The sequence below is a fragment of the Geotrypetes seraphini genome, chromosome 8, assembly GCF_902459505.1.
Source record: "Geotrypetes seraphini chromosome 8, aGeoSer1.1, whole genome shotgun sequence".
Taxonomy (NCBI): Eukaryota; Metazoa; Chordata; class Amphibia; order Gymnophiona; family Dermophiidae; genus Geotrypetes; species Geotrypetes seraphini.
This window is the reverse complement of record NC_047091.1, coordinates 24,933,513-24,948,821: the sequence shown is the minus strand read 5'-3', so window position 1 is coordinate 24,948,821 and position 15,309 is coordinate 24,933,513. Positions and strand designations below refer to the sequence as shown.

At 45.7% G+C, this 15,309-nt stretch overlaps 1 protein-coding gene across 3 annotated transcripts in view; it reads left to right on the top strand.

The window, feature by feature from the left end:
• Window positions 1-15,309, top strand: part of COL16A1 (collagen type XVI alpha 1 chain) — a 144,096-nt gene that overhangs the window by 63,189 nt on the left and 65,598 nt on the right. For all 3 annotated transcript variants that reach the window (XM_033956124.1, XM_033956123.1, XM_033956122.1), the window contains exons 13-24: window positions 127-189; window positions 924-965; window positions 2,217-2,261; window positions 5,755-5,799; window positions 7,493-7,555; window positions 8,363-8,407; window positions 11,237-11,332; window positions 11,950-11,988; window positions 12,671-12,715; window positions 13,441-13,476; window positions 13,568-13,690; window positions 14,017-14,052. In XM_033956124.1, coding sequence (XP_033812015.1) covers window positions 127-189; window positions 924-965; window positions 2,217-2,261; window positions 5,755-5,799; window positions 7,493-7,555; window positions 8,363-8,407; window positions 11,237-11,332; window positions 11,950-11,988; window positions 12,671-12,715; window positions 13,441-13,476; window positions 13,568-13,690; window positions 14,017-14,052 — 678 coding nt within the window. The remainder of the gene's footprint in view (window positions 1-126; window positions 190-923; window positions 966-2,216; window positions 2,262-5,754; window positions 5,800-7,492; window positions 7,556-8,362; window positions 8,408-11,236; window positions 11,333-11,949; window positions 11,989-12,670; window positions 12,716-13,440; window positions 13,477-13,567; window positions 13,691-14,016; window positions 14,053-15,309) is intronic.

Below are 15,309 nucleotides of genomic sequence, written 5' to 3'. Positions count from 1 at the left end.
CATGATGCCTTTCAGACCCTTGCTATGTGGTTTTGAGACCTGAAATGACAAGACTGGTGGTTCCTCCCTCTTGAGCAAGTTACATGACAATCTCTAAACCGATGTTTTTTTTAAATTAATTTTTAGGGTACAAAAGGTGAGAGAGGACAACATGGAGCCTTCGGCATTAAGGGAGAGAAAGGAGACAGGGTGAGTGAGAGACATAATTGTTTTGATGCCCTCTCTGTCCAGTGCTAAGTGAGACACAGCATGGTGCTTGATTAATACTGTGAAATCATAACCAAGGGGATTTAATAAACAGGATCGTGACCCTTTAATAACTGTGAACATCAAATCGGTTGTTCTGAACAACTCTGCATTTAGGGAGCTCTGCAAAGCAAGCTTTGGATTTGATGAAATGCAGGTCTGTCAGCAGAAAATACCATTAAGTATCAGCCTCAGTTGATCTGAATGAAATTCACAACACGAGACACTTTTTCTCTGCTGTTTCAGTCCAGATTAGTTAGAGAAAGGGAAGATCTAAAAATCACTTCTATAGCTGAAACAGGGTGGAAATTAGCCACCTGTACAAATGTTACTTCACCCAGACCTTGGGGGGGGGGAGGGGGGCATCCCCAGGATTGCCGTTGGATTTGCACACAGAGGTTTGTAATTTAGCCCTGTGATAAAAAGCATTCATTGAAAATGCAAGAGCTTAAATTCTCTGGGGGTATTTTCAGAGCAGAAATGCATTTCATTTTGAACATTCATCACAGCCTGCACAGGAAAAGCCCGAGCACCAGTATGGATGCGCTCCAAAGAGAGGAAAGAGAATGTTTTAGGTTTGGGGCTGTGCAGTCTTTATTAATTGATTGGGATCGATTTATAGTCGGGGGCCTCTTGCTTCTAGTGAGTTTTCACATTTTATTCTCTTTCTGCTGCAGGGAGCAGACTGTGTCCGGACATCTCCTGAGGGCCCCCTGCAGGTCAGTCCTAATACTGCTGCTAGGAGACAGGTCCTTGCTCCATAGAGCTTAGGATTATCTTTATTCGTTTCACATACCACCTTTTAGGCAGATTGGCAAAGGAGGTTACAGTACAATTCAAAGGGATCCTATTGGGTTAAATCCCACTGGCCAGCCCCAAGAGTATATACACTACAGCACCTAACCAGTTAATGCTACGGAATAAGTCCTCTGACATCTGGTTAGGGCTGGGGCAGTCTGAGGACGGAGCTGGGACTTACCCAGTTGATGGTGATTTTCAGCTTGCTAAAGGGGTCCTTGCCTAAATAAAGCGAGGACAGCAGAAAGGGTGCTGATCCAGTAACTTCTGGTGGCCACCTGTGACCCAGATATCAAATGCCAGAGCCCAGATTAGACCCAGCCCTGAATATCCGGATCAGATTCAGCTCATGACGGCCAACGCCTTTCAATTCACTGACCACCCTGGGCTCAGTATTGGGAGGGAAATAAAATACCAAGTTAAGACAGAGGAAATGAGAATTATAAAGTTTCTGGGTCTAGAATTGAGCCAGCCATGATTTTCAGCAACACCATCTGGATAGCACTGTTGAAAATTTTCACTGACCGCCTTAGCACTCTCCGAGTAGCACCGGTGTGGTCTGGGGACAGGCTGTCCAGGTACCACTGGACAGTTACTGGGGTACAGGTGCTGTAGCGGCATTCACCAGTGACGTCTAGATATCAGCCTGGTATCAGTGGAAATGATGCTTTAAAGCAATGCCGACCACAGAGTTCAAATAGTGGGGACAGTTGTCAGAGCTCAGTTGGAGAGAGCAAAATAACGCATCCATTATTTTCTCTGTAGCTGTGTTTTACCCTCAGAAGCCAGTCAAGACAAATGTACAGGACAAAATGATGTGGGAAATTAATTTAAGAAAAAGGTAAAACCAATATGGCTGTGATCAGGAAGGACAGGGTGTTTCTGGGGAACCTGGTTCGATTCCCTCTGCAGTTGCTTGTGACCCAGGGCAAGTCATGTGACCCTCCATTGCCCCAGGCACAAAATAAACCACTTTGATTGAAGCTGCAGAAAGGTGGTCTATCCCCTTCTCTTGCCCTCTGTGCTGGTGTGTCAGAAAGGGGCAGCAGATGCCCAGATTTGAGAGAGCCAGGGCAGTGAGGAGCTGACACCGGGGCCCTTGTATGCTGAGGAGGTGACATTTGGGCTGACTGTGCAAAGTTCATTTCTCATGATGTCTTTCTTATCTTTAGTGCGCGGAAGGTGTGAAGGGCGAGAAGGGGGACCGAGGAGAGGCAGTAAGTATCCATGTTCCAGTAGGGCTGGGTGGGGGGGGGGGGGGGGGGGTGCAGAGACTGGTTAGATTTCCATTTTCCAAACAGTGCTCTTGGTTTAGTCAGGGTCATCTGACGTAGACAAATCTGAGGAACAACTTTCAAAAGGAATTTGCTCAGGTAATTAAGTATTCCAGTGACTGAAGATTGTCTTCCACTCAGCAACCAAAAATATGGCTGCCCAACAAGGAGTTTCCTTCTGGAAAGTAGCTGTGATAAAAATGTTTAAAGGATTTGCTCTGCTGCACTTTCCAGTTGACGCCTGGGTAGTCTGGTGCAGAGTCAGAGCAAAACTGGTTAGCAGTGATTCTCCGTCCACTAACTGGGCAAGTACCCAGATAAACCCCCTCCTTAACAAAGCCACATCGGCCACGGCGGATTTCTATGAGTGTCAGAACCCTTACCGTGGCAGCCAGCTTTGAACGCTAGCGCGGCTTTGTTTTTTATTTATAAGTTTCTAATAAGATTCACAAGAATACATCTTGCTACATGAAACCCAGAGAAGGAAAGCAATTCAAGACGGGAAAAAAAGATAAAAAAAATTCTTATAATATAACCAATTCTTAATCCCCTTTCATAGACCACAATAACAGTGGAGGTAGTCAACATATATTACAAGGAGAAATTAAATGCATATTATTTAAGGAAAAAGCTGAATGTGATTCAACAACTGAATTATTCAAAAAGTCCCCTTTTTAAATCATTTAGTGCGGCTTTGTAAAGGAAGGGGAAAGTTTGGAGAGCAGCCTGATGAAGCACTCTCAGAGCTTCCAAAACTTGTCCACAGTGCGTTGAGTGTTCAGGATAGTCACATAGTAATTGACAGCAGATAAAAAGCTGAATGGTCCATCCAGTCTGTCCATTATTAATTCATGATTAAATTAAATTGCCTTTTCCTTTGATATTTCTAGGCCATAGCCTGTAAAGTCCTTAGGTTCTCCTAGGACAAGCAGGATGAGTCAGCCACATATGGGTGTTGTCCCAACAGCTCCCAATTTGCGGATAAGCTCTCCAATAGCTCAGAGAGATTTTTTTTTTTTTTTCTCTGAGCACGTGTAGTGCCCGGGCCCCACTGGGCATGCCCGAGCCCTACCCATTTCCCCCTGCTTCCCCCTAATCCCCAGTCTTTAGTTTCCGCCTGTTCCCATCGGTCGGATTTTCTACAGCTCTCCATTACAACTTTTCTACTCATCACCTTGAAGATGCCTGAATCATCTAAAGAAACGACTGGGATGCAGGAGAAGGATGAACACACTGGATCCTCATGAATTGTGCGCCCACTGATTGGATCCGGTGCTCGAGGTTTCCGTGTTGCTTGCATTGCGTGCACATGTCACCACGTTCACGCAAGCTAAGGAAGAGGGCACTGAGAGACTTCATGAAGAGAAGTGAGGCCCGAGAATCTTCCTCCAGCAGATATCCTCATCGGAATGCAGCAGCGGAGGATCCACAAGATACAGTGGCAAGGAGCCTCCAGGATGCCCTGGCTCAGCTAATCCCCCCGCCTGCACTCGGCCCGGTAGAGAAATATCTCCCAGAGTCCCTGCATGTTGCCGCTTACAGCCAGCCTCTGCAGGGCAGCCAATAGGAGTCTCACCAGACCGAGAGATCTCTCCAGGATGTTCCTAAACTGAATGCCATACACAGGACACAGACTGCAAGTGTGCCCAGTACCGGCTTTAGTTCTTCAAAAGAACCATTCATTTTACAATCATAGGATCCTCTGTGCTCGTCCCACACTCTTTTGAATTCTGTCATGAAAACACCCTCTCCATGAACAAGAATTTCCTAACAATACTCCTAAATCTGCCACCCCACAGCCTCAATTCATGCCCTCTAGTTTTACCATTTTCCATTCTCTGGAAAAGATTTGCTTCTATATTAATACTTTTCAAGTATTTAAATGTCTGTGTCTTATCTCCCCTGTCCCTCCTCTCCTCCAGTGTAGACATATTCAGGTCTTGCAATGTCTTCTCATACGTCTTTTGGCGCAAACTCCCTACCATTTTTGTCACCTTCCTCTGGACCGCTTCATGCCTTCTTATATCCTTTTCCAGATGTGGCTTCCAAAACTGAACACAGTACTCCAAGTGGGGCCTCAACAATGACCTGTACAGCCTTTCTTCTTCTGGTTATGCCTCTCTATACAGCCCAGCATCCTTCCGGCTAATTGTTTCATTGCCTTCAAATCCTCAAACACTATCACCCCAAGTTCCCTATCCCTGCCCATGCATATCAGCCTCCTGCTTCTTAGCACATACAGCTCCTTCTTGAATTTTAGTTGCCAGACATTGCGGATGATGCCCAGATTTGTAACACAGTGGATACCCCAGAGGGAGTGGAAAACATGAAAAAGGATCTACAAAAGTTGGAAGAATGGTCTAATAAGGCAAATCACAAATATATTGAACAGAATTGGCCCCAACACCGAGCCTTGTGGCATTTCACTGCTCATCTTTCCTTTGTCTGAGCGAATTTCACTAAACACCACCTTCTGGTGTCTGTCTATCAACCATTTTCTAAACCATTTCACCACTTTGGGCCCTAACGTCAGCCCATCAAGTTTATTCAAGAGCTTCCTATAAGGAACTGTGTCAAAGGCTTTGCTGAAATCTAAGTAAATTACATCTAGCGCACTTCCTTGATCTATTTCTCTGGTCACCTAGTCAAAGAATTCAATCAGATTTGTTTGGCACGATTTACCTTTAGTAAAGCCATATTGTCCTGGATCTTGTAACCCATTAGATTCTAGGAATTTCATGATCCTTTTTTTCAGGATGACTTCAGATGTGGACTATCGGAAACTTTGTTCCACAGGGTTCACTACCTCCATTTCCTTCCCCTTGAAAAGGCAGAATGCCCTGACAACCGGAGGACACTTTAAGCTCCTCTTTCCAACATGCTCAGTGCACAAAGCAACAGAGATGAGGCCTCCTGTTGCGATTCTCCCAGAGATTGATCAAAACCACATTTTGCCCCTGAAGTCTAGCCTGATCCCTTGAGCTTGAATAATCTGCTCTGAACATCCAAAGAAGACAAGGCAGCAGAGTCCCATTGGACAGCTGTAGACTCTTCCAAACGTTAAAATGGCAGCCCGTCCTAATGCATCTCAAGCCACAACAACCTAGGTGGTCTAGCCCGGGAAACTGCATCAATCATGACACCAGCCTTGGAAGCCTAAGAGAGTGCTCTCTCCAGATGTCTCAGGAATGACTGTTTCCCTAGCCGAAGGAGGAGGAAGCTAAGGCCACCACCCCTCTGCTTTGGAAAATTAACCATTTTTATTTTTTAACTTTGTTTTTAGGGTAAATTTCTGTACACTGTTCATGAAAATTAATTTGAAGGTCTACAGACATGGTACTTTCCTGCAGTTCGTCCCAGAATACAGAGGTGCAGACAGCTACACATGTCCTGAGAGATTGAAACATTTATTTATTTTTTTCCCTTCCACCTGCAGGGACAGACAGGAATCCTTGGACCTGAGGGACCATTAGGACAAAAGGTGAGACTCACATTCCCATGATTCAATGGAGCGGGTCTATGAGGGAGGGTTTCTGTTCTGGGCAAGCCCCTTTCATAACCCAGAGAGCACACTCACCGTTCCTCATGGAGGTAGGGGCCCAATATTCAAAGGGGCAGACCTAGGGCTACCAGATTTTCTGTTTGGAAAACCTGAACCCCCTAGGCCCGCACAATTCCACCCATCCCTGCCCTGTTACGCCCCAGTCCTGCCCCCAATCCCGCTGCCTGCTCTCCTGCCTGACAGTGATTTGTTTCAATCTTTAAGCCGTCTGGATCCCCGGGGAAATTCAGATGTCTGGTAACTCTAGACAGGCCAGCATCTAAAGTTAGCTCTTTTTCAGATGCCCAGAGGTGCTCTTTGTGTCACTGGCACTGCCAAATGTAGGAGGCCTCTTTAAAGGCATAACTTAGCTAAGGGCCAAATGTCACCATTGAAAGGGGTAATTCTCTACAAGATCTCCAAAATGGAGCCAGCATTTGACTCCATTTTTAAAGCGCATGAGGAACATAGTTAAGGGGAGCAGATGAGCCTCTTCGCTGGGTGTTCTGGTGTCTTGGTGTGGACAAACGATACATCGCAACATGACCCAGTCCTTTTGGTTTTGGTAGGGCTGAGGGTGATCTTCACTCTGACTTACCAGCTGACCAGTTTCAGGGTAATCTAACGGGGGGTCTTTTACTAAGGCTCGCAGGCCAGTTTAGCGCACGTTAAATGCTAACGCGTAAATAGAATATAATGGACACGTTAACATGTAGGGTGCACTAAATTGGCTAGCGTGCCTTAGTAAAAGACCCCCTACCTACCTTGACTTCAGAAAAAAACTCAAAACCCACCTATTCCATGGACAGAATCCCTAACTCCCTCTCACTTCTCAACTCCCACCAACTCACGAGAACCTTCTTCTTCCTCTCTTATTGTACCCACCAAACCAATTTAACTCAATGACCACACTTTCCTGTAAATACTACTGTACATTCTTGCATACTCCTGTCAACTACAATAACCTCTAACTCCAATGTTTCTCTATGTCTGTAATCTTAATTTAATTGCTGTGAACCGCCTAGAACTCTCTGGGTATAGCGGTATACAAAATAAAGTTATTATTATTATATTCGTCTGACCACGTGGTCCAAAAAAAGGTCAAGATCTCTTACTATGGAATCGTGCTGACTTGAAACCACCTAACGGCTTCTTTTCTTTTGCTTTTGCTTTTGTGATCAAAAACACTGGCTTAGAATCTTCAATTTTATACTCAAGTGTTGTAGGGCAAAAAAGCCTCAGAATATGGAGCTTTAAACCCAATTCGGGTTTCAGTCGTGATAACTCACTTGCTCCGACTCACATCACCCCTTTAACTCTGTTGTTATCTTTTAATCCTTATACAGTATTTCTTCTTTCCTCTATTCGTGTCTTCCATAGTGGGAGATATTGACTTATTAGGTTGTAGACATACTCAGGGTGAGTCGTGTTCAGGTTATCCTGCCTCTGGACTGGACCAGAGCATCAACGCTAAAAACGCCACAAGCTTTGCGTCATCCTACACTCACATCACTGTGGGATGAAAGCCATGAGTTTTCGGCAGGGTGTGTGTCTGGGCGAGAGCAACATTTAACACCCATCCCTGCGTCTTAGTCACTTTTTCATTGACATGTTTGCTATTTATATCTTAAAGGGCCAGAAAGGTGAAAAGGGCGATGGAGGAGAGCAGGGGAAGCCTGGCACCAAAGGACGGGATGTAAGGATGAAGCCATTTCTGTTTTACTTGCCTGGTTCATATGGAGATTACATTTATTGCGTGTAAATTCATGATATCTGTCTGTCCTCCTTTCACCCTCTCTGGTGTCTCTCCCCACTGTCCCCATCATTCCTCCCCCCCCCCCACCTTCTCATGTCTCCATATACTCATATTATTCAGACATGGCCACTGTATCAGTCTAAGTCGATAAAAATTCTTTTGGAGACCTCCCAAATAGACAATATTGCCGTAGTCCAGTATTCCTAGTATGAATGCCTGAACTAATAATCGTTAAAATAAGGTCTGATTGTACGAAGCTTCCAAAGGGTAAAATAACATTTACGAACCTGAAGAGCAACATTAGAGATCATAACAAGCCTGGTAGGCGCCCAAGCTCAGTTAAAAAAAAACACCATTTAAATGATGTTTTTGATTGAGTTTCAAGGCGCCTACCAGTATCTAACCAGTTGGCCCCAGATGCTTTAGGCTGCCTAACGCCACTGTGGACATGGCCAACGCCAGAAGTGGTGTTAGGTGGCTTGATTCACATCAAAGGTAGGCATGAGAAATGTAGGCCAGGCTGGGCCGGGCCCATGGAATGATTGACACTCGGTCAGCGGTCACTCTTAAGGTGGCTTCCGACAACAGCACCGGTTATAGAATTCAGGCCTATGTGAATTTGATTCATTTTAACACTAAAGTATATAGCAGTATATCAGATTTAATAAATCCAATGCAATCTGCCTCCAGCTCTTCCTGTTCTGTGGGTTAATAATTTCAACCGATGCTCTTTTCTTCTCTGAATAGGGCAGACCAGGAGAGATTTGTGTACTGGGGCCAAAGGGAAATAAGGTAAGTGACACCCAGAGTTACCAGATTTTCAAGAAGGAAAAGCCTGATCCATGGCCACGCCCACAGACCCGCCCAGTTCTGCCCCAGCCCCACCCTCAGATAGCATCCACACGTGCGCGTGATGTCACTGCATTGATACCCCCTCCCGACACGATTTTGACAGGAAGCTTTTCAAAACCCAGACAAAGTGCCGAGTTTTGAAAAGCTGTTCAACCCCCGGACATGTCCTGGTAACCCCTAGTGCCACCCCATGTCCTACATGTTAACATGAAGTACAGCTCCCACACCTCGGCTTGGATAATTAGCCCTACTTCAACTGCTGTATGCGTGAGCAGCGAGAGAAGAGCGCAGATAGTGACATCTGCGAGTCAGAGACACAATGGCCTGTGTCGATGGAGAGTCCCAGAGAAAGCGGTGCGGCGTGGCTTTAATTCCTGAAACCAAAGACAAGTGGTTGAAAGCATTTATGCACTCAAGAATGGGTATAAAAGGCTTTTTAAAATTGATTTCATACTGGTAAACAGATGTATTTTGGCTGTAGAAGCTGATTTATTACCAACACTTATCCATTTGCAGGGTAGTTATTCAGGTTTGTTATGGCCCCAACACACATTCTTTGCCTTTTAACACATGTAAAAGAAAGGGAAAAGGATTGGGATTTGTATACTGCCTTTTTGTAGTTATATCACCACACTCAAAGCGGTTTACAAACAGGTACTCAAGCATTTTCCCTGTCCTGGTGGGCTCACAATCTATCTAATGCAGTGGTCTCAAACTCAAACCCTTTGCAGGGCCACATTTTGGATTTGAAGGTACTTGGAGGGCCTCAGAAAAAATAGTTAATGTCTTATTAAAGAAATTACAATTTTGCATGAGGTAAAACTCTGAATAGTTTATAAATCTTTCCTTTTGGCTAAGTCTTAATAATAATATTGTCATTTATAGCTAAAGAGCCATATCATCAAGAAACTGTTTTATTTTACTTTTGTGATTATGATAAACATACCGAGGGCCTCAAAACAGTACCTGGAAGTTTGAGACCACTGATCTAATGTACCTGGGGCAATGGTGGGATTAAGTGACTTGCCCAGGGTCACAAGGAGCAGTATGGGTTTGAACCCACAATCTCAGGATGCTGAGGCTGTAGCTCTAATCGCTACATATTTGAAGCTTGTGCAGATGAAGACAGAGCTTACACGGATGGGACAGGGACAGAACCCACGGGGACGGAAATAGATCCCACAGGGGCAGGAACAAATTTGTCCCCATGTCATTCTCTAATTGTAACCACAGAAAGGTGGTTTATCAAGTCTCATTCCCATTCCATTCAGGATAGGAGCAATCATCAGTTGATGCTAGATTCAGAATGGTGCCACTGACACCTAGTGGTAGTCTTCTGGTACTGCAGCTAGAGGTCAGCACCATTTTGAACCCAGCATCAGCAAAAGGCAGGAGTGACTAGGGATTGCTCCTGCCCTGACCCTACATATGCACAAATACAGGATGTCCAGTGTTATACTCAGAGAGAGCCCCCAGGAAAGAGACTTGGGAGTACTTGTACACAAGTCAATGAAACTGTCTGCGCAATGTGCGGTGATGGCGAATAGGACAAACAGAATGCTAGGAATGATTAAGAAGAGGATCATAAACAGATTTGAAAAAGTTATCATGCTGCTGTACCGGGCCATGGTATGCCCCCACCTGGAATACTGTATCCAACACTGGTCGCCGTACATGAAAAAGGACATAGTACTACTCAAAAGGGTCCAGAGAAGAGCAACAAAAATGGTTAAGGGATTGGAGGAGTTACCGTACAATGAGAGGCTAGAGAAACTGGGCCTCTTCTCCCTTGAAAAGAGGAGACTGAGAGGGGACATGATCGAAACATTCAAGATAGGGGATTGACTTAGTAGAGAAAGAGAGATTGTTCACCTTCTCCAAGGGCACCCGCTAAAGTTAGAAGGGAAAAAATTCTGTACAAACGTAAGGAAGTTCTTCTTCACCCTTCAGGGATTCAAAAAAATGGTTAGATAAGTTCCTGCTGGATCAGAACATACACAGGTAAGGCTAGACTCAGTGAGGGCACTGGTCTTTGACCTAAGAGCCACTGTGTGAGCGGACTGCTGGGCATGATGGACCACTGGTCTGACCCAGCAGCGGCAAATCTTATGTTCTTATGTACTAGACACCAGGGATTACCTAAGGTGGGGGATCTTCAGGATGAGGGGGTTTCAGGAGAGGAGGAGTAGCCTTGTGGTTAATGCAGTGGGATAAGAACCTGGGCAATTCACTTCAATTCCCACTGTAGAACTTAGATTCTGAGCCCACGAGGGACAAAAAAAATTAACTTCCTATAGAATATAATGCAGTTCATTAAATCCATTACCCTTACCTTTACTATTTGGGAGGGGGACTTCTATTTGGGAGAGATTGGGAGGAGGAAGTTTTTGTTGCATGGCCATCATGAGGGGGTGTCTTTGGGACTGGGGAGATGTGATTGGGGAAGAGGGGAGTGCCAACCCCTTTAAGAAGCTCCTAGGAGTTTTGGTTTCTAGTTGGGCTACTCAGTGCTCCCAGATTTTCCAGGAGTAACGTGGCTTGCTGTGTTCACCCCAAACCACATTATTTGGTTTACAGAGTAATGAGATGTTTTACATGCATTTGCATATCATTACTGTGACTCCTGCAATAATTAATTTTAACGTGCATTAAGGAATGTGGATAATTATCTCCTCCCTCCCCTCCCGGCTGATGGGTGAAAGTGAAGAAATCTGGATATCTGCAAATGGTCACTAAATACCTGACCTCCGGGTTTTCTCTCTGTTGTAGGGAGACCCGGGTTTTGTTGGACCTGAGGGTCTAGCAGGAGAACCTGGACCACCTGGATTGCCAGGGCTCCCAGGAATCGGAATCCCAGGAAAGCCGGTAAGAGCTGAATTGAACTCTGCATTATGTACTTGGAGTAACTGTAACAATGATCACCATCCGCTTCCCCGCCCCCTCCTGCCAGGTGTGCGTGCACCCCTTCACGTCCCCATCTACTTCTTGAACATTCCCCATGCGAGTAGAAACCCCAACCGGTTGCTTGTACCAGTGTCAGCTCTTCCTCTGACATCACTTCCTAAGCATGGATCCAGGAAGTGATGTCAGAGGAAGAGCCAAAGCAGGTGGGAGCAGCAAGTTGGGGTTGCTGCTCGTGCCTGGAATCTTAAAGAGGTACAGGGGAAGGGAAGGGGCACACAGTGGTGGGAGGGGGGGGGTGAAGGAGCGGGAGGGGGGTGCCCCCACCAAGATGGTGCCTGGGGTGTATCGCCCTCTCAGCCCCCATTACTACGCAACTGGTCATCATGCTCCAGGGTAACTGTATTATTCCTCATTATGTGCCTGGGGTGGATGTCCTCATTGTATATTGGGGGAGGGGGGGAGAGAACTGTAACTGTCCGCACGGTGTGCCCAGGGTAGATGAAACCATCTTAGTTGTTTGCCCTTCCTATGTCTGTCTTCAGGGTAGCTGAATGATGCTACTGATCTGTTTTTTTTAGGGTAACCCTGGTGGCCCTCCTGGTTCAGAAGGAGAAAAAGTAAGCTAACTAATTAATAACAGCGACACGTAACTTAGATCCCTCCAAAACAAATGCCCCATCTCACAAGAAATACTTCAGTTTGTGTTGAAAGTAGAGGTCTGCATGGTAACGGGGATCGTGGGAATTCCCCCTAACCCACGATACTCCCACGAGGACCCCGCTCTAGCCAACGAGACTCCCACGGGGATGGAAGGCTTTGGAAGCAGGGTTTGTCCATATAATATAATGGACACGTCAGCCTTAGTAAAAGAGGGGGTTTATAAGTTAATTACCTGAACAGAAAACAAAAAAAGGGTTCCACCAAAGAGATTCCATAAGGAAAACAGCAGCGCAAACACAAAAGAAACTGTGGAATTGATGATCCTGTTAGAAGTAATTGCTGCTTTTTATTGGGATGGGCGGGGATGGAGGTAATTCCTTGCGGGGATGGGTGGGGACGGAGAGGATCCTAGCGGGGACGGGTGGGGACGGAGAGGATCCTGGCGGGGACAGAGAGGATCCTGGCGGGGATGGGTGGGATTTCTGTCCCCGCGCAACTCTCTAGTTGAAAGATGGGGTCCAGAGGAATCAGACTCCCCCCACATTCACTCACACCCACCCACAGGACCGAAACTGGCAACTCGTATCACACAGAATCCTGATATTAAATTCTCTTCGGCCTTTTCTCTTTGATTTCTAGGGATCTCCTGGAGTGCCTGGACCTGAGGGTCCCATCGGGAAAACCGTAAGTGTTTTCTGAACCCTGCGAGCTGTTCAAAGTAAAGGTGCCCCGAGGTGTCTTTGTATGCTGGTGTCATCGTAGTGTCATTATGGCAACCACATCTTTCTTTGGGTGCTGATCCTTGTTAATTTTAAATATCCTTCGTGTACACCGCCTAGAATTTTGATTAGGTTATGAAATTTTAAATATATTTAGGGCTGTGATTGGGTACCAGCTCTGTGTCTGCTCACTGAGAACACTCTTCATGGTAGCGGAGGATCACAGGGTGAGATGTTTCTCTGTAGCATTGCCCCAGATTTAGACCTCTGTAGCTGTAGTGCTATATTTTGGGCACTAGGGACATCGGAACTGTGACTGCAGCCATTTCATACATCGGAGTGGGTGTCTGGGCATGTGCGTTGGGTGTAGCGTGTGGTTGCTAACCCGTTGAACATTTGAACATAGCTTGCATTTCTAAGAGGCTACTGAAACATTTTAGGGAGGGGGGAAGCATCTGATCTTCTCTGACAAAGAACACCCCCCCATCCCAGAGAGGCTCTCGCTCCCATGTCTCTTGTGAATTCTGGATATTAAGCCTGGATTTGTGTCTTCAGTGTCTTCACTACGGGCTGTAGGACAGTCTTGTTTTCAGGATACTGAGACTTCCTGCCTCCATCTTCCATTTTCCACTTTCTGAATATTTGAATTGGAAGGAATGATTTCTTTTCTTTTTTTCTTATGTCCTTAAGGGTCGACCGGGAATCCCTGGCTTCAAAGGGGAGAAGGTAAGCAGGGTTCTGCCTTTGCTGTCCTGTTCAGTGGTGCTCAAGAATTCCTTTTCCCCCTTCCTTAATGTGACTGTCTCATGTCTGACAGGGAGACCCTTGTGAAGTCTGCCCTACAATTCCTGAAGATGTCATGAATGCAATCAGTCTGATAGGAAAAACTAGATTCAAAGGGGAACCAAGCGCTGTAGGCTTCAGAGAACCTGGTGTACCGGTCAGTATATGAGAAACATCTCCAGGGCTTCTCAGAGATGCATGAATCGGCTGCTGTCACTGGCATTTCCACTCTATCTCTTGTGCTCTTTCTGAAACGAAGATCCTATCTTAATTTCTGACTCTAAATTCATCTTCTCTTCTTCAAACACTGAACATGCCTGTCCTAATAGACATTGTGGGTGCTCCCGCTGGGTCTCCAGCACTGCTCACCTGGGTTTCCAGATGAAGCTTGCTCTTCTCACTTGCTGTACTTGGGTCTTTACTGCGGGATGGCTTTGCTTACAGGCTTCCTTCATTCACATTTTGCCATATTCCTGTTTCTAGGGTCAACTTGACTCACCAGGTCCCAAAGGAGAGCAGGTACAATTTCTGCTTCATTTTCTCAGATTATCCACCAGAAACAGGATCGGGATGATATGAGAGGTGGTCAGGGCTGGGAGGCATTCTTGACTCCCTAACAGAGGCAGATGCCCCTTTCCCGATATTCACCTGGCAGTGATGAGCAGTTTTAATGTCACTGACTGCCATGGGTTAAATTGAACTTAGGTATTCAGTGCCAGGGATATGTCCTGGATATCAGCCCTGAGTAGTTGGGGTCATCTACTGACCCGGAAGTCAAGCGGGTGCTGTCCGACATTCAAAGCAGTAGCTAAGTGAGCAAAGATAGGTCAGCCTTTGTGTGGTCCTGTCTGCCTGGTTAGCTATGTGGGCTTTGGCACTGATGATGACTTGTAGCCCACAACTGCTGGCTGTATTCTGACTCTGCCCAAGGATTTCCCTGGCGCAGTGCCACAGTGGTCAGAAGGGATATTGCATTACATTACACAGAGACTTCTAATGTCGCAAGTACCAGCACTTCATTGCGGATTACAAGAGCAAAAGGTTGGAGTCAAACCACCCAGGAATTACATAGCTAAAAGTCTGTTTTTAATACCTAGAATTATACTATCGAAGAATTTTCTTAAACAAAAAAAGTCTTCAACAGTTTTTTGAAATTGAAATTGTTTCGCTCAGACCTCAACAGGAAAGGCAATGAATTAGAGATAAAGTAAAATGCCTGATAATGAAGGGAAGATTTTTGACATCTAATGTTTCCAAATGTGGGAAAGCTCAATAATAATGAATTTCATGTTCCTTCAACCAAACGAGCTAACAATGAATTTATGAGGTGCAGGATATCGCCATATCACATTGAATGCCTGGGGATGGCCTGCAGAGCCTCTCCTGTCCATTGATCCCAGATGTGATTACGAGCACAATTGTACGTAGCTCTTGTCTCCTTTCTCTCTTATACCCTGTGTACCTGGATGGGGCTCTGCACAGAATGACTTTGTGAAGGAATTGCTATAATTTTTTTCTAAACCACTTAGATCTTACCAAAGGTCAGATAATTTATTGAGAGGACCAGGAGGAAATGGAGCCACAGACCTACCTCAGCTCATGAGCCAACAGGGCTCAAAATGGTCCCTTAGCCATGTGACTCCTCCATTTCTGATCTTTGTGGTTGCGAGAGCTCCGATCTGACCCAAAAGCTTCTTTTGACCTTGCAGAAGCATTTTGAAGTGAAGAGAAGGATCTGGGCAAGGGAAGCAGCTCTTATTTTGGGAGGTTCATTCT